At 38.6% G+C, this 20,218-nt stretch overlaps 2 protein-coding genes across 2 annotated transcripts in view; one reads left to right on the top strand and one right to left on the bottom strand.

The window, feature by feature from the left end:
- Positions 1-315: 315 nt before the first annotated feature.
- Positions 316-16,127, bottom strand: LOC133607934 (neuronal acetylcholine receptor subunit alpha-10). Its single transcript, XM_061962994.1, has 6 exons — positions 15,969-16,127; positions 8,292-8,437; positions 8,068-8,222; positions 4,678-4,924; positions 4,332-4,617; positions 316-1,160 (listed from the first exon to the last, which is right to left on the bottom strand). Exons 1-6 carry the CDS (start codon positions 16,018-16,020, stop codon positions 505-507), a joined length of 1,542 nt encoding a protein of 513 aa, XP_061818978.1. The 5' UTR covers positions 16,021-16,127; the 3' UTR covers positions 316-504.
- The window catches only part of ap4m1 (adaptor related protein complex 4 subunit mu 1), a 35,223-nt gene continuing 23,140 nt past the window's right edge, over positions 8,136-20,218 (top strand). Inside the window, exon 1 of the mRNA XM_061962997.1 lies at positions 8,136-8,154. The gene's annotated coding sequence lies outside the window, so the exon portion shown is untranslated. The remainder of the gene's footprint in view (positions 8,155-20,218) is intronic.

Genomic DNA, 20,218 nt, shown 5'->3' with positions numbered 1-20,218 from the left:
GTAAGTGATTGTTTTACTGTGCTCCTAGTTTGTATTTCTTGTTTAGCACTTAGCAATAGTGCTACTTGCCGGATTTGTTCAGTAAGTGATTGTTTTACTATGCCCCTAGTTTGTATTTCTTGTTTAGCACTTAGCTATAGTGCTACTTGCCGGATTTGTTCAGTAAGTGATTGTTTTACTATGTTCCTAGTTTGTATTTGTTGTTTAGCACTTAGCTATAGTGCTACTTGTTAGCTGATTTTTGTTAGGGTTTATTTACAAATTAAAATGCATAAAAAAAGCTTTGACCTTTAGGGAAGATGCATCCTTGTAAGAACAAAACATTTTAATGGAAGGTGTTGCACACAATGATAACTTTATAATTATCACTTTGTTTAGGTGTGAAATAAAGCAATCAGACATTGAACTGAACTCGTGGCGATGGCGAGCAGTGATGTCATGGCGTGACGCGTGCGGCCCACACGGAAGCGTCCACGGTTGCGTCGTGGACAGAAGCGCCCCCCATCAGATGGCTTTCCCCAGGATGAGGATGCTCATGAAGAAGACCATGATGAAGAAGAGCCACATGAAGAAGCGATCCATCACCTTGGCCACCTTCCTCCACTCGCCAATGCGGAGTTGAGCCGCTCGCTGGTCCTGGTAGGAGCCGGCGATGTATTCCACGTTCCTGTGCAGTCCCTGAAGGTGACACGCACACTGCAGCTTCCTCTGCTCCTTCCTGTCCTCCACGCTCACGACTCCCTCTCTCTTTTGCTCGACCGACACGCCGCTGGTGCTCTTTGACTCCTCCCCCTGGCCGTCACCTTGCCCGGAAGCTCCGCCCTCCTCCGAGGGGTGGACGCTGACAAACAGGTCGCTCTTGTTTGGGACATCATGCCCGTGATTCTGCGCCCACCCCCTCCCGTTGCAGCCGCCGCCGTTGGCCGAGGCCTCGTTTGACTCCTCCCCCGGCGGCGCCTTCCTGCGGGAGAACCCCCCGCTGAGGCAGTTGTCCCTCACCTCGTGGACAAAGCAGATCCGTGCCAGGTGTTTGAGGATGAAGCGCTCGGCCCAAGCTGGCACGGGTCCGGCCTCTGAGCCGCAGTGGTGGATGTTCATGATGAAGATGGTGAGGGCTGTCGACGCGGTAACCATCGTCATGGTAGCGATGTAGTACTTTCCTGTCACACAAACACTTCATGTTCACAAGTTTGTGTGTGTGTGTGTGTGTGTGTGTGTGTGTGTGTGTGTGTGTGTGTGTGTGTGTGTGTGTGTGTGTGTGTGTGTTTATTTCTGTTCTGTTCTGCCCGAATGCAGCTGAGATAGGCTCCAGCACCCCCCGCGACTCCCAAAAGGGACAAGCGGTAGAAAATGGATGGAAGGATGTGTATGTTTGTGCATGTGTGTTTTTGTTTGTGTGTCTGTGTGAAAATTGTCTACTACAAGCTTGTGAACTTATTAGGCTTGTGAACTTGTAAGACTCGTGAAATTTAAAGACTTGTGAACTTTAAAGACTCGTGAACCTCAAAGACTTGTGAGCTTTAAAGACTTATGAACCTTAAAGACTTGAAAATTTAAAGACTTGTTAAATTCTAAGACTTGCAAATTGTAACTTGGGAACGTCAAAGACTTGTGAACTTTAAAGACACGTGAACTTTAAAAACTCACATTGTAAAGACGTGAACTTGTAAGACTTATGAACTTGTAAGACTTATGAACCTTAAAGACTTGTAAATTCAAAGACTCGTTAAATTTAAAGACTCGTAAAATTTTAAGACTTGCAAATTTTAACTTGTGAACTTCAAAGACTTGTGAGCTTTAAAGACTTATGAGCCTTCAACTCTTGTAAATTCAAAAACTCGTTAAATTTAAAGACTCGTTAAATTTAAAGACTTGCAAATTTGAACTTGTGAACTTCAAAGACTTGTGAGCTTTAAAGACTTAGGAACCTTAAAGACTTGTAAATTCAAAGACTCGTTAAATTTAAAGACTCGTTAAATTTAAAGACTTGTAAAATTTAAAGACTTGCAAATTTGAACTTGTGAACTTCAAAGACTTGTGAGCTTTAAAGACTTATGAACCTTAAAGACTTGTAAATTCAAAGACTCGTTAAATTTAAAGACTCGTTAAAATCTAAGACCGGCAAATTTTAACTTGTCAACTTCAAAGACTTATTCATTAAATGATTGGGGAACTTCAAAGGCTTACTTGTGAACTTCAACGACTTGTGAACTTTAAAGACACATGAACTTCAAAGACACATGAACTTCAAAAACTCAAACTTTAAAGACTTGTGAACTTGTAAGACTTGTGAACTTGTAAGACTTGTGAACTTCAAAGACTTGTGAGCTTTAAAGACTCTTGAACCTTAAAGACTTGTAAATTCAAAGACTTGTTAAATTTAAAGACTCGTTAAATTCTAAGACTTGCAAATTTTTACCCTGTGAACTTCAAAGACTTATTCATTTAAATGATTGGGAACTTCAGAGGCTTACTTGTGAACTTCAAATACTTGTGAACTTTAAAGACACATGAACTTTAAAAACTCACATTTTAAAGACTTGTGAACTTGAAAGACTTATGAACTTAAGACTTGTGAACTTTTAAGACTCATGAACTTCAAAGACTTATGAGCTTTAAAGACTTATGAACCTTAAAGACTTGTAAATTCAAAGACTGGTTCAATTTAAAGACTCGTTAAATTTTAAGACTTGCAAATTTGAACTTGTGAACTTCAAAGACTTATGAACCTTCAAGACTTGTAAATTCAAATACTCGTTCAATTTAGACTCGTTAAATACTAAGACTTGCAAATTTTAACTTGTGAACTTCAAAGACTTGTGAGCTTTAAAGACACATGAACTTCAAAGACACATGAACTTCAAAGACACATGAACTTTAAAAACTCAAACTTTAAAGACTTGTGAACTTTAAAGACTCATGAACTTCAAAGACTTGTGAGCTTTAAAGACTTATGAACCTTAAAGACTTGTAAATTCAAAGACTCGTTAAATTTAAAGACTCGTTAAATTTTAAGACTTGCAAATTTTAACTTGTGAACTTCAGACTTGTGAGCTTTAAAGACTTATGAACCTTAAAGACTTGTAAATTCAAAGACCCGTTAAATTTAAAGACTTGTTCAATTCTAAGACTTACAAATTTTAACTTGTGAACTTCCATGACTTATTCATTTAAAAGATTGGGGAACTTCAGAGGCTTACTTGTGAACTTCAAAGACTTGTGAACTTTAAAGACACATGAACTTTAAAAACTCACATTTTAAAGACTTGTGAACTTGTAAGACTTGTGAACTTGTAAGTCTCGTGAACTTTAAAAACTTGTGAATTCAAAGAGTTATTAGATTCTAAGACTAGTTATATTCGAAAACTTGCAAATTTTAACTTGTGAACTTTAAAGACCTGTGAACTTCAAAGGCTTGTGAACTTTAAAGACTTGGGAACTTAAAAAAACGTATGAACTTTAAAGACTCGTAAATTCAAAGACTCTCTACATTTTAAAGACTGTAAATTCAAAGACTTGCAAATTTTAACTCGTGAACTTCAAATACTTATTAACTTAAAAGATTGGGGAACTTCAGAGGCTTACTTGTGAACTTCAAAGACTTGTGAACTTTATAGACTCATGAGCTCTAAAAACTCAAACTTTAAAAACTTGTGAAGTTGTAAGACTCGTGAACTTCAAAGACTTGTTTAACTTTAAAGACACATGAACTTCAAAGACTGGTGAATTTCAAAGACACATGAACTTTAAAAAACTCACTTTAAAGACTTGCGAACTTCAAACACTTGTGAATTCAAAGAGTCATTAGATTCTAAGACTTGTTAAATTAAAAAACTTCCGAACTTTAACTTGTGAACTTTAAAGACCTGTGAACTTCAAAGGCTTGTGAACTTCAAAGGCTTGTGAACTTCAAAGGCTCGCAAACTTTACTTGTGAACGTTAAAGACTTGTTAGGTTCAAGACTTGAGAATTCAAAGACTCGTGGACTTTAAAGAATTGTGAACTTGTAAGACTTGTGAATTTCAAAGACTTGTGAACTTTAAAGACCCGTGAACTTTAAAGACTTGTGAACTTTAGACTTATGAACCTTAAAAATGCAAACTTTAAAGACTTGTGAACTTCAAAGACTTGCGAACTTGTAAGACCCGTGAACTTCAAAGATTTATGAACTTTAAAGAATTATGAACTTTAAAGACGCGTGAACTTCAAAGACTCCTGAACTTTAAAGACTCGCAAACTTTAAAGACCTGTGAATTTCAAAGACTCATTAAATTGAAAGACTCGTTAAAAGGGTTAGGGTTAGGTGAAGTTGAAAGACTTGTAAAACTTACCAATCAAGGGGATGCTCTCTGAGGGCGGCATACTCTCAGCCACGAGCAGCTGGAAGACGGTGAGGGCCAGCAGGACCGTGACCCCTAAGGAGACCTTCTCTCCAGAGTCAGCCGGCAGGTAGAAGCCTAGCGGAGCCAGGAAGGAGATCATCATGCAGGGTATGAGGAGGTTGAAGATGTAGAAGGAGCTCCTCCTCTTCAGGTGGAGCGTGAAGGTGATGTCCGGGTACGGGTCTGAACAGCAACCGTACTGGATGACGTTCTTCTTGGCCGGCATGCCCAGAATCTGTGAGAGGAACACCACTCGGAGGTCAGAGTCCAACTTGTCAACAGGGCCAGTGCTCACCTCCCACTCCACGTTGGGGATGAAGTCCGCCAAGTCCGCGCTATCCAAGGCGTTGAACAAGTCCATCTGGTTGCCGTTGTGAGTCCAGGAGCCGAAGGTCAGGAGACACTGCTGCATGTCGAAGGGGAAGAAGGCCACGTCCACCGAGCACGAGCTCTTGGTGATGGCCGGCTGGTCCCACATGACCTGGCCGTCGTTGCGCAGGACCACGTTGGTCTCCATGGAGCTGGAGAACTCGTCATCTGCACTGTGGCACAGCGACCAGAAGGAGGAGTCTTGTAAGACTTGTGAACTTCAAAGACTTGTCAATTTAAAGACTCGTTAAATTCAATAACTCGCAAACTTTAACTTGTGAACTTCAGATTGGTGAACTTCAAAGACTTGTATACTTCAACAACGTGCAAACTTCCCCCGTGAACATCAAAGACTTGTGAATTTGAAGACTCCATCCATTCATCCATTTTCTACCGCTTGTCCCCTGTCATTAAATTTGAAGACTCGTTAAATTCAATAACTTGCGAACCTCACTCGTGAACTCCAAAAGCTTGTGAACTTGTAAGACTTGTGAACTTCAAAGACCTGTGAAATTTATAGATTTGTGAAATTTAAAGGCTTGTGAACTTCAAAGACTTGTAAACTTCAAAGGTTTGTGAACTTCACTCGTGAACTTCAGACCTGTGAATTTAAAGACTCATTAAATTTAAAGACTTGTTGAATTCACAAGCTTGTGAACTTTAAAGACAGGTGAACTTCAAAGACTCGTTAAATTGAAAGACTTGTGAAAAAAACGTGTAAAGAAAAATGTTGAACTTTGTCGCGTGAACTTCAAAGACCTGTGAACTTCAAATACTTCAAAGGCTTGTGAACTTCACTCTTGAACTTGGTACATTCAAGACTTGTGAACGCTCAGACACGTGAACTTCAAAAGCTTGTGAACTTGTAAGACTTGTGAATTTCAGAGACTTGTGAACTTTAAAGACGCGCAAACTTCAAAGACTCGTCAAATTTAAAGACTAGTGAAAAAAACTTGTAAAAAAAACTTGTGAACTTTGACTCATGAACTTCAAAGACCGGTGAACTTTAAAGTCTTGTATACTTCAAAGGCTTGTGAACTTCAAAGACTTGTGAACTTCAATGGCTTGCAAACATCACTCGTGAACTTCAGACTTGTGAATTTAAAGACTCATTAAATTTAAAGACTTGTTAAATTCAAAAGCTTGTGAACTTGTAAGACTCATACATTTCAAAGACTTGTGAACTATAAAGACGGATGAACTTCAAAGACTCGTTAAATTTAAAGACTTGTGAAAAAAACTTGTAAAGAAAACTTGTGAACTTTGACTCGTGAACTTCAAAGGCCTGTGAACTTCAAATACTTGTATACTTCAAAGGCTTGTGAACTTCACTCTTGAACTTGGTACATTCAAGACTTGTGAATTCTCAGACACGCAAACTTCAAAAGCTTGTGAACTTGTAAGACTTGTGAATTTCAGAGACTTGTGAACTTTAAAGACGCGCAAACTTCAAAGACTCGTCAAATTTAAAGACTTGTGAAAAAAACTTGTAAAAAAAACTTGTGAACTTTGACTCATGAACTTCAAAGACCGGTGAACTTTAAAGTATTGTATACTTCAAAGGCTTGTGAACTTCAAAGACTTGTGAACTTCAAAGGCTTGCAAACATCACTCGTGAACTTCAGACTTGTGAATTTAAAGACTCATTAAATTTAAAGACTTGTTAAATTCAAAAGCTTGTGAACTTGTAAGACTCATGCATTTCAAAGACTTGTGAACTATAAAGACGGATGAACTTCAAAGACTCGTTAAATTTAAAGACTTGTGAAAAAAACTTGTGAACTTTGTTTCGTGAACTTCAAAGGCCTGTGAACTTCAAATACTTGTATACTTCAAAGGCTTGTGAACTTCACTCTTGAACTTGGTACATTCAAGACTTGTGAACGCTCAGACACGTGAACTTCAAAAGCTTGTGAACTTGTAAGACTTGTGAATTTCAGAGACTTGTGAACTTTAAAGACGCGCAAACTTCAAAGACTCGTCAAATTTAAAGACTTGTGAAAAAAACTTGTGAACTTTGACTCATGAACTTCAAAGACCGGTGAACTTTAAAGTATTGTATACTTCAAAGGCTTGTGAACTTCAAAGACTTGTGAACTTCAAAGGCTTGCAAACATCACTCGTGAACTTCAGACTTGTGAATTTAAAGACTCATTAAATTTAAAGACTTGTTAAATTCAAAAGCTTGTGAACTTGTAAGACTCATGCATTTCAAAGACTTGTGAACTATAAAGACGGATGAACTTCAAAGACTCGTTAAATTTAAAGACTTGTGAAAAAAACTTGTAAAGAAAACTTGTGAACTTTGACTCATGAACTTCAAAGGCCTGTGAACTTCAAATACTTGTATACTTCAAAGGCTTGTGAACTTCACTCTTGAACTTGGTACATTCAAGACTTGTGAATTCTCAGACACGCAAACTTCAAAAGCTTGTGAACTTGTAAGACTTGTGAATTTCAGAGACTTGTGAACTCTAAAGACGCGCAAATTTCAAAGACTCGTCAAATTTAAAGACTTGTGAAAAAACTTGTAAAAAAACATGTGAACTTTGACTCGTGAACTTCAAAGACCGGTGAACTTTAAAGTCTTATATACTTCAAAGGCTTGTGAACTTAAAAGACTTGTGAACTTCAAAGGCTTGGAAACATCACTTGTGAACTTCAGACTTGTTAATTTAAAGACTCATTCAATTTAAAGCCTTGTTAAATTCAAAAGCTTGTGAACTTGTAAGACTCGTGAATTTCAAAGAGGTGTGAACTTCAAAGACCGGTGAACTTTAAAGTCTTGCATACTTCAAAGGCTTGTGAACTTCAAAGGCTTGCAAACATCACTCGTGAACTTCAGACTTGTGAATTTAAAGACTCATTAAATTTTAAGACTTGTTAAATTCAAAAGCTTGTGAACTTGTAAGACTCATGAATCTCAAAGACTTGTGAACTATAAAGACGGGTGAACTTCAAAGACTCGTTAAATTTAAAGACTTGTGAAATAAACTTGACTGACTCGTGAACTTCACTTTTTAAAGACTTGTATACTTCAAAGACTTGTATTCTTCAAATACTAGTATACTTCAAAGGCTTGCAAACTTCAAGACTTGGTAGATTCAAGACTCGTAAATTCTCAGACACGTGAACTTCAAAAGCTTGTGAACTTGTAAGGCTCGTGAATTTCAAAGACTCGTGAACTTTAAAGACCGGTTGTATTGAAAGACTTGTGAAAAAAACTTGTGAACCTTGACTCGTGAACTTCAAAGACCTGTGAACTTTAAAGACTTGTTTGTGTTTGTGGTGTGAACAGGACTCTGCAAAAACTGACCTGTTGTACAGGACGATGTCGGGCCGCCACACTAGGCTGCTCGGTATGCGGATGGCGTCCAGGCCATCGTAGTCGTCCTTCTTCCAGGTGAGGAAGGCGTCCATCCACACCTGGCGGACCCACAGGTAAGTGGTCAGGATCTGGTTCCTCTCGTCCTGGAGAGTCGAGCGCAGACGTTAGACTCCGCCCACATGTGGCGTGGTCAGGCACACGCCTTTTCTCACCATGTCGATGATCTGCGACAGCGTGACCTGCAGCGTCACGTTGATGACGTGGTCCGTGTCCGCCACAGGACGCAAGGCGTTGGTGTAGTTGGAGAACAAGTCGCTCAGGAGCTTCTGAGCGTAACGACCGTGAGCGGAACGACACGCTGCGCAGACAGGAAGTGAGGTCACAAGCTAATAGACTTGAAATAATAACAATAATAATAATAATAATATATTATATCATTATATTAATATATATCTGTTATGTCAGGAATAAAAACGAAGGCTATTTTGTCCCTACAAGCCTGTTTTGCAGGTTTCCCTGCTCTTCAGGGGGAAAATCCCCTGAAGAGCAGGGAAACCTTGTCGGGATGAAATAGCCTCCGTGTTTTTTCCTGACCTATCATAGCCGAAGTTATTGTGGTTTATCCGTTAGAAAATGCTTAATATTTGTTAGGTCAGGAAAAAACACGGAGGCTATTTCGTCCCTACAAGCCTGTTTTGCAGGTTTCCCTGTTCTTCAGGGGAAAGATCCCCTGAAGAGCAGGGAAACCATGTAGGGATGAAATGGCCTCCGTGTTTTATCTTGACCTAATGTAGCCGAAGTTACTGTGGTTTATCCGTTAGAAAGTGCTTAATACCGGGGAAGAGCGGAATATTTGTTAGGTCAGGAAAAAACACGGAGGCTATTTCATCCCTACAAGCCTGTTTTGCAGGTTTCCCTGCTCTTCAGGGGAAATATCCCCTGAAGAGCAGGGAAACCTTGTAGGGATGAAATAGCCTCAGTGTTTTATCCTGACCTATTATAGCCGAAGTTACTGTGGTTTATCCGTTAGAAAGTGCTTAATACCGGGGAAGAGCGGAATATTTGTTAGGTCAGGAAAAAACACGGAGGCTATTTCATCCCTACAAGCCTGTTTTGCAGGTTTCCCTGCTCTTCAGGGGAAATATCCCCTGAAGAGCAGGGAAACCTTGTAGGGATGAAATAGCCTCAGTGTTTTATCCTGACCTATTATAGCCGAAGTTACTGTGGTTTATTCGTTAGAAAGTGCTTAATACCGGGGAAGAGCGGAATATTTGTTAGGTCAGGAAAAAACACGGAGGCTATTTCATCCCTACAAGCCTGTTTTGCAGGTTTCCCTGCTCTTCAGGGGAAAGATCCCCTGAAGAGCAGGGAAACCTTGTCGGGCTGAAATAGCCTCTGTGTTTTTTCCTGACCTATTATAGCCGAAGTTACTGTGGTTTATCCGTTAGAAAGTGCTTAATACCGGGGAAGAGCGGAATATTTGTTAGGTCAGGAAAAAACACGGAGGCTATTTCATCCCTACAAGCCCGTTTTGCAGGTTTCCCTGCTCTTCAGGGGAAAGATCCCCTGAAGAGCAGGGAAACCTTGTCGGGCTGAAATAGCCTCTGTGTTCTTTCCTGACCTATTATAGCCGAAGTTACTGTGGTTTATTCGTTAGAAAGTGCTTAATACCGGGGAAGAGCGGGATATTTGTTAGGTCAGGAAAAAACACGGAGGCTATTTCATCCCTACAAGCCCGTTTTGCAGGTTTCCCTGCTCTTCAGGGTAAAGATCCCCTGAAGAGCAGGGAAACCTTGTCGGGATGAAATAGCCTCCGTGTTTTATCCTGACCTATTATAGCCGAAGTTACTGTGGTTTATCCGTTAGAAAGTGCTTAATACCGGGGTAGAGCGGAATATTTTTTAGGAAAAATCCCCTGAAGAGCAGGGAAACCTGCGAAAAAGGCTTGTAGGGATGAAATAGCCTCCGTGTTTTTTCCTGACCTAACGAATATTCCGCTCTACCCCGGTATTAAGCACTTTCTAACGGATAACCCACAGTAACTTCGGCTATAATAGGTCAGGATAAAACACGGAGGCTATTTCATCCCTACAAGGTTTCCCTGCTCTTCAGGGGATTTTTCCCCTAAAGAGCAGGGAAACCTCTAACGGATAAACCACAGTAACCTCGGCTATGATATATATATATATATATATATATATATATATATATATATATATATATATATATATATATATATATATATATATATATATATATATATATATATATATATATATATATATATATATATATATATATATATATTATATATATATATATATATATATATATATATATATATATATATATATATATATATATATATATTAATATAGTGGTAGTAGTTAATTAAATAGTATTTTTTTGTTAATAACAATTTTATTTTTTATTATAAATATGAATAATAGTTTTAATAATAATCATTATTTATATATATTTTTGTATTATGAATACTAATAATAACAATTGTTATTATTATTATTATCATTATAATAGGATGTCGGGATATCGTTTGATTTTCTTTGTCCTGGGAGGAGTGAGACGTCCCCGAAGTGACGTCCAAGAGGAGCAATCGATCACATTTGACGGTGTTGTGCTCTCCCAGCGTGCATTCTGATGCTATCACACAAACATCTCACAAACGTGCTCGCCTCTTGTTGCACAAACAAGGAAGTGTGCTCGCTTCAAGGACCCCCACATAAAATATACGACGCTCACTCCCCAGTCGCGAACGTCTCATGGACAAAAATGGACATGTGCGTGGACGACAGAAGCTCGCATGAAGTGGCCACGACACGAAGGAGACATGCAAAACATGTGTAGAAGATACGAAAGACATGAAGGAGACATGCAGTAGACATGTAGAAGATATGAAAAACATGAAGGAGGCATGCAAAACACGTGTAGAAGATATGTCGAGGACACCAAAGACATGAAGAAGACATGCAGTAGACATGTTGGAACATGTAGAAGACACATAAGGCCTTTTTAAGACATGAGAAGACACTTGGAGACATGCAGAAGACATGTAGAAGACATGATGACGGCATGCAGAAGACATGGTGGAGAAGATATGGAAGACATGCTAAAGACATTTAGAGGACATGTGGAAGACATGAAGAAGAAACTTAGAGACAGGCAGAAGACGTAGTAGATCTGTAGAAGAAATTAAGACGTAAAAACATGTAGAATATTTGTAGAAGATATGGAAGACATGTTGAAACGTGCTAAATACATTTAGAGGACATGAAGAAGAGACACAGACATGTAGAAGACATCAAGACGGCGTGTCTAAGACATGAAGATGTCTTCTAGATGACATGTAGAAGACACAAAAATGGCTTCTAGATGACATGTAGAAGACATGTAGATGACACAAAGATGGCTTCTAGAAGACATGTGAAAGACATGAAGAAGAAACTTAGAGACAAGTAGAAGACATGTAGTAGATCTGTAGAAGAAATTAAGACGTAAAATACATGTAGAAGACATGTAGTATATTTGTAGAAGATATGGAAGACATGTTGAAAAGTGCTAAATACATTTAGAGGACATGAAGAAGACACACAGAGACATGTAGAAGACATCAAGACGGCGTGTGGAAGACATGAAGATGGCTTCTAGATGGCATATAGAAGATATGTGGAAGACATGAAGACGACATGTAGATGACATAAAGATGGCTTCTAAAAGACATGCAGAATGAAGAAGACACTTGGAGACAAGTAGAAGAAATAAAGACATAAAAAACAAGTACAAACCCCGTTTCCATATGAGTTGGGAAATTGTGTTAGATGTAAATATAAACGGAATACAATGATTTGCAAATCCTTTTCATCCCATATTCAATTGAATGCACTACAAAGACAATATATTTGATCTTCAAACTCATAAGCTTTTTTTTTTTTTTGCAAATAATAATTAACTTAGAAGTTCATGGCTGCAACACGTGCCAAAGTAGTTGGGAAAGGGCATGTTCACCACTGTGTTACATGGCCTTTCCTTTTAACAACACTCAGTAAACGTTTGGGAACTGAGGAGACACATTTTTGAAGCTTCTCGGGTGGAATTCTTTCCCATTCTTGCTTGATGTACAGCTTAAGTTGTTCAACAGTCCGGGGGTCTCCGTTGTGGTATTTTAGGCTTCATAATGCGCCACACATTTTCAATGGGAGACAGGTCTGGACTACAGGCAGGCCAGTCTAGTACACGCACTCTTTTACTATGAAGCCACGTTGATGTAACACGTGGCTTGGCATTGTCTTGCTGAAATAAGCAGGGGCGTCCATGGTAACGTTGCTTGGATGGCAACATATGTTGCTCCAAAACCTGTATGTACCTTTCAGCATTATTGGTGCCTTCACAGATGTGTAAGTTACCCATGTCTTGGGCACTAATACACCCCCATACCATCACAGATGCTGGCTTTTCAACTTTGCACCTATAACAATCCGGATGGTTCTTTTCCTCTTTGGTCCAGAGGACACGACGTCCACAGTTTCCAAAAACAATTTGAAATGTGGACTTGTCAGACCACAGAACACTTTTCCACTTTGTATCAGTCCATCTTAGATGAGCTCAGGCCCAGCGAAGCCGACAGCGTTTCTGGGTGTTGTTGATAAACGGTTTTCGCCTTGCATAGGAGAGTTTTAACTTGCACTTACAGATGTAGCGACCAACTGTAGTTACTGACAGTGGGTTTCTGAAGTGTTCCTGAGCCCATGTGGTGATATCCTTTACACACTGATGTCGCTTGTTGATGCAGTACAGCCTGAGGGATCAAAGGTCACGGGCTTAGCTGCTTACGTGCAGCGATTTCTCCAGATTCTCTGAACCCTTTGATGATATTAAGGACCGTAGATGGTGAAATCCCTAAATTCCTTGCAATAGCTGGTTGAGAAAGTTTTTTCTTAAACTGTTCAACAATTTGCTCAGGCATTTGTTGACAAAGTGGTGACCCTCGCCCCATCCTTGTTTGTGAATGACTGAGCATTTCATGGAATCTACTTTTATACCCAATCATGGCACCCACCTGTTCCCAATTAGCCTGCACACCTGTGGGATGTTCCAAATAAGTGTTTGATGAGCATTCCTCAACTTTATGAGTATTTATTGCCACCTTTCCCAACTTCTTTGTCACGTGTTGCTGGCATCAAATTCTAAAGTTAATGATTATTTGCAAAAAAAATCAACTTTATCAGTTTGTACATCAAATATGTTGTCTTTGTAGCATATTCAACTGAATATGGGTTGAAAAGGATTTGCAAATCATTGTATTCCGTTTATATTTACATCTAACACAATTTTCCGACCCATATGGAAACGGGGTTTGTAGATGACATGTAGATGACATGTAGATGAAATGTAGAAGACACACAGATGGCTTCTAGATGGCATGTAGAAGATATGTAGATAACACGTAGAAGACATAGAGATGGCTTCTAGAAGACATGTAGATAACATGTAGAAGACACAAAGATGGCTTCTTGATGTATGTAGAAGATATGTGGAAGACATGAAAATGACATAAAGATGGCTTCTAGAAGACATGTAGAAGATATGAAGATGATCTGTAGGAGACATGTAGATGACAAACATGGCTTCTAGATGACATGTATGTGGAAGACATGAAGATGACAAAGATGGCTTTGAGATGACATGTAGATGACAAAGAAGACACGTCTGAGACATAAAGATGACTTCTAGAAGACATGTAGAAGACACGTAGAAAAGATGTAGAAGACATGAAGATGGCTTCTAGATGACATGTAGAAGATATGTGGAAGACATGTAGATGACATGTAGATGACATGTAGAAGACATGTAGATGACATGGAGAAGACACAAAGATGGCTTCGAGATGACATGTAGAAAATATGTGGAAGACATGTACAAGACATAAAGATGGCTTCTGGAAGACATGTAGAAAACATGAAGATGGCTTCTATAAGACATGTAGGAGACATGTAGATGACTTCTAGAAGACATGAAGATGACATGTAGATGACATAAAGATGGCTTCTAAAAGACATGTAGATGACATGAAGATGACAAAGATGGCTTCTAGAAACCATGTAGATGACAAAGATGGCTTCTAGATGACATGTATGTGGAAGACATGAAGATGGCTTTGAGAAGACATGTAGGACACATGTAGATGACAAAGAAGACATGTAGGAGACATAAAGATGGCTTCTAGAAGACATGTAGAAGATATGTGGAAGACATGTAGATGACATGTAGAAGACATGTAGATGACATGTAGATGACATGGAGTAGACACAAAGATGGCTTCTAGATGGCATGTAGAAGATATGTGGAAGACACGTAGATGACATGTAGAAGACATGTAGATGACATGTAGATGACATGGAGTAGACACAAAGATGGCTTCTAGATGGCATGTAGAAGATATGTGGAAGACACGTAGATGGCATGTAGAAGATATGTGGAAGACACGTAGATGACATGTAGATGACATAGAGAAGACACAAAGATGGCTTCTAGAAGACATGTAGATGACATGGAGATGACATGGAGAAGACACAAAGATGGCTTCGAGATGACATGTAGAAAATATGTGGAAGACATGTACAAGACATAAAGATGGCTTCTAGAAGACATGTAGAAGACACGTAGAAGACATGTAGGAGACATATAGATGACTTCTAGAAGACATGAAGATGACATGGAGATGACTTCTAGAAGGCATGTAGGAGACATGTAGATGACTTCTAGAAGACATGTAGGAGACATGTAGATGACTTCTAGAAGACATGATGATGACATGTAGATGACATAAAGATGGCTTCTAAAAGACATGTAGAAGATATGAAGATGGTGTGTAGAAGACATGAAGATGACAAAGATGGCTTCTATAGAAGACATGTAGATGACAAAGATGGCTTCTAGATGACATGTATGTGGAAGACATGAAGATGACATAAAGATGGCTTCTAGATGACATGTATGTGGAAGACATGAAGATGACATAAAGATGGCTTTGAGAAGACATGTAGGACACATGTAGATGACAAAGAAGACATGTAGGAGACATAAAGATGGCTTCTAGAAGACACGTAGAAGACATGTAGAAGACAAAGATGGCTTCTAGAAGACATGTAGAAGATATGTGGAAGACACGTAGATGACATGTAGATGACATGTAGAAGACACAAATATGGCTTCGAGATGACATGTAGAAGATATGTGGAAGACATGTAGAAGACACAAAGATGGCTTCTAGAAGACATGTAGAAGATATGTGGAAGACACGTAGATGACATGTAGATGACATGTAGAAGACACAAATATGGCTTCGAGATGACATGTAGAAGATATGTGGAAGACATGTAGAAGACACAAAGATGGCTTCTAGAAGACATGTAGGAGACATGAAGATGGCATAAAGATGGCTTCTATAGAAGACACGTAGATGACATAAAGATGGCTTCTAGATGACATGTATGTGGAAGAAGATGACATAGAGTAGGACACATGTAGATGACAAAGAAGACACGTAGGAGACATAAAGATGGCTTCCCGACGACATGTAGAAGACACGTAGAAGAGATGTAGAAGATATGAAGATGACATGTAGAAGACATGACGACACATAGATAAAAATATGAGAAGATGAAGAATGCGTTGAAAAGGTTCTAGAAGGTTAGTAGAGCTAAAGTCTTGGTGTTGTTCTGTGGGTGGACAAGAGCGAGATAAAACTCTTGGAGAGGACCAGAGCAATAAAATGTTGATGATGAGAATCACACGGTGCAGTGACATGTCCTACCTGGAAGAAAGTGCAGTGACATGTCCTACCTGGAAGAAAGTGCAGTGACATGTCCTACCTGGAAGAAAAAGGAGCAGGAAGACAAAGGAGCAGCTGCACAACATCTTCATCTTCTTCCAACGAGCGAGCTGACGATCTGCTGAGAGGACGAGACGCTGACGTAGGAGCGCTCATCCGTCCTGCCTGCCTCTCATCGGGACAACCGCCTCCGCTCGCCCAAACACTGGACGCACGGTCCCTAGGGGGCGCCGCAAGGATGAGGGGGGAAAAAAAGATTCATACTTACTTGTAGTCATTTTGCTTAGCTGGTCTCAACATGCAATAATAACTCTAAGGTTTGGAAATACTACAGTAGGAAGTACTTATGAGTTGAATTGGTTCTGTGAGGCTGATCCTACCTCAAACATGAACTACTGTGAAAACATCGACTACTGAAATGAGTTCAAATCCATTTAATTGGTGCTTGACTCCAACACAATTCAACACAAAACATGCTTTTTGGAAATAACTCACATTTTAACAATACAACAACATGTAGTGCAAACAACTACAGTAGTTTTATTAAGTAATGTAATATTTAGAAGTTGGTAGAGGAGCCAAAATATGTACTCAAGTAAGATTAATATCCCAGCAGGCACCAGACATTAAAACAACGTAGAGAACTTATTGAATTAGGTCCTGACGTTGAACAACTAAAACATAACGTTGAAACAATGTACTTTTTGATGACGTTTAATCAATGTTGGGTTCTGACGTTGATTTGACTATCGAATTTTGGTCATTGTCCCCACAAATATTCCATAACACAAATACAACGTTGAAACAACATGCTTTTTGACGATGTTTAATCAATGTTGGGTTCTGACATTGATTTGACCATAGAATTTTGGTCATTTTTCCAACCTATATTCTACAACACAAATACAACGTTGAAACAACATGCTTTTTGACGACGTTTATTCAATGTTGGGTTCTGACATTGATTTGACCATTGAATTATGGTCATTTTTCCAACCTATATTCTACAACACAAATACAACGTTGAAACAACATGCTTTTTGACAACGTTTATTCAATGTCAGGTTGTGACGCTGATTTGACCATTGAATTTTGGTCATTTTCCCAACCAATATTCTAAAACACAAATACAACGTTGAAACAACATGCTTTTTGACAATGTTTAATCAATGTTGGGTTGTGACGCTGATTTGACCATTGAATTTTGGTCATTTTCCCAACCAATATTCTACAACACAAATACAACGTTGAAACAACATGCTTTTTGACAACGTTTATTCAATGTCAGGTTGTGACGCTGATTTGACCATTGAATTTTGGTCATTTTCCCTACAAAATTTTCTACAACACAAATACAACGTTGAAACAACATGCTTTTGGACAACGTTTAATCAATGTTGGGTTCTGACGTTGATTTGACCATTGAATTTTGGTAATTTTCCCTACAAAATTTTCTACAACACAAATACAACGCTGAAACAACATGCTTTTTGGCTACGCTTATTAAATGTCAGGTTGTGATGCTGATTTGACCATTGAATTTTGGTTATTTTCCCAACCAATATTCTACAACATAAATACAACGTTGAAACAACATGCTTTTTGACAACGTTTAATCAATGTTGGGTTCAGACGCTGATTTGACCATTGAAATATGGTAATTTTTCCAACCAATATTCTACAACATAAATACAACGTTGAAACAACATGCTTTTTGACAACGTTTAATCAATGTTGGGTTCTGACGCTGATTTGACCATTGAAATATGGTAATTTTTCCAACCTATATTCTACAACACAAATACAACGTTGAAACAACATGCTTTTTGACGACGTTTATTCAATGTTGGGTTCTGACGCTGATTTGACCTTTGAATTTTGGTCATTTTCCCCACAAAATTTTCTACAACACAAATACAACGTTGAAACAACATGCTTTTGGACAACATTTAATCAATGTTGGGTTCTGACATTGATTTGACCATTGAATTTTGGTAATTTTCCCTACAAAATTTTCTACAACACAAATACAACGCTGAAACAACATGCTTTTTGGCTACGCTTATTAAATGTCAGGTTGTGACGCTGATTTGACCATTGAATTTTGGTTATTTTCCCAACCAATATTCTAAAACACAAATACAACGTTGAAACAATGTGCTTTTTGACAATGTTTAATCAATGTTGGGTTCTGACCTTGATTTGACCATTGAATTTTGGTCATTTTCCCAACAAATATTCTACAACAACACAAATACAACGCTGAAACAACATGCTTTTTGACGACTTTTAATCAACGTCGGGTTCTGATGCTTTGACCATTTAATTTTGGTAATTTTCCAACCAATATTCTACAACACAAATACAACGTTGAAACAACATGCTTTTTTGATGACGTTTAATGAATGTTGGGTTCTGACGTTGATTTGACCATTGAATTTTGGCCATTTTCCCAAAAAATATTCTACAACAACACAAATAGAACGCTGAAACAACATGCTTTTTGACGACGTTTATTCAATGTCAGGTTGTGACTTTGATTTGACCATTGAATTTTGGTCATTATCTCAACCAACAACGTGGATCCAACGTTGGACATCAACGTTGTCTCTCAATTTACAAATACAACTTTTTTGCAAGGTTGTTTCAAAGTCAGTTTTAAAGGACATGTATGTATTATCAACGTTGTATCAATGTCTTGTGTCTGCTGGGAGGCGATGGCATGATAGTGTTGGTAAAACAAACAAACATTAACTTCATGGGGGGGACATGAAAAAAATGATGTCACAGAAAATAATTGACAACCTCGGGTTTAGAGTAATATTAAGAGTAAAAGTAATAAGTCGTCATCAGAATAATTACTAGAGTAAGAATGCAGTAAAACAGCTACAAGTACTGAGTGAGTAACATCTGATTTATTTAATAGCATGTTTGGTGTCCCGCAGGTGCTGCATGCACACCTGAACACACACACGTGCATGCTTCATGATCCTCAAATGTTACTGTTTTGAGGGAGAGAGAGACTACTACAGCATGTACTGTACTACAAAATATGCAGATTTTACACTCACTAATAATAATAATAATAGATTTTATTTGTAAAAAGCACTTTACATTGAGTAAACAACCTCAGAGTGCTACAGTGTATTAAAATAAATAATAAAAAGATACCGGTAATAAAAAATAAATAAAAATAAAAACTAGACCAGCCAAATAGCTAGAACTAGTATGCATATATCAAAAAAAAAAAGGCTTTTTTAAAAAGAAGGGTTTTTAAGCCTTTTTTAAAAGCATCCACAGTCTGTGGTGCCCTCAGGTGGTCAGGGAGAGCGTGGGGGTGTTTTTAGAACAGCCTGCTCCTGTTGTTGCATCAAGGCCATTCGAGGGAGTCAAATCGTAGATTAGGATTTTGTTTTTTCCGCGAGCAGACATTACAATGACTTGTCTGTTCTATTCCATATCCATATATTCCAATCACTCCATCCGCAGCTTCTTCATATTTTTATGGATAAATGTCCGCCGTTTGGATGTTACTGTAACATTCTTGGCTAACGTTATCGACTCATTCTGCTTCAGTTTGGTGCAGACTGGCAGTGCTACGCTCCAGCTGCTTCGCCAAGTTAGTTGGCTTGTCACTCTGCCATGTTTTTGATTTCTTTCTTTAATTCAACGATTATCATCCACTTTTTCTTCCCAGCACCATGCCTGGAAAAGCTAAGGCATGTCCATCTCTCGCTATAAACTACAAGCTAATGCTAGCGAGTAAGAACTGATGGAGCATACCCCCAAAAACTATATTATTGAATATATATTGTCTCAAAAGTGTGTTATTTCACAATAAAAATGTTCCGTGACAAAATTGAGCCACTTGTGAGTCAATATTAAAACTGGTGGATGAATCGGAGTCTTCCTCGTCGTCTTCGGCAGGTCAGGCGGGTAAATTAATCCTAAATAATAAACTCTGAAAAATGGAGCTTAACGGATTAACGTTAAATGAATTGTCACTCGGGGGAAAAAGTCTTTATTTTCAATCTGCTCTTTGAACTGCGTTTTATTTAATTTTTTTTTTTTTAAACTTTTCTTGCTTAAGTTTTTTTTTCAAACTGCAACTCTAAAAGGGACAAGCGGTAGAAATGGATGGATGCTCCGAGTCGCACGTGAAAACAAATACTTGCGCCAACTGCTGGGTGGAGAACGGGTGCAAGCAGGGGGCGGGCGGGGGAAAAGGGTCAAAAACTTTGGCACACTCTAGTGGACACACTGTGCAATTACAGGTTAATTGATCGATGA

Source organism: Nerophis lumbriciformis, linkage group LG09 (genome assembly GCF_033978685.3).
Source record: "Nerophis lumbriciformis linkage group LG09, RoL_Nlum_v2.1, whole genome shotgun sequence".
Classification (NCBI taxonomy): Eukaryota; Metazoa; Chordata; class Actinopteri; order Syngnathiformes; family Syngnathidae; genus Nerophis; species Nerophis lumbriciformis.
Note: the sequence above shows the minus strand (reverse complement) of the source record. Positions and strands in the feature narration are given on the sequence as shown.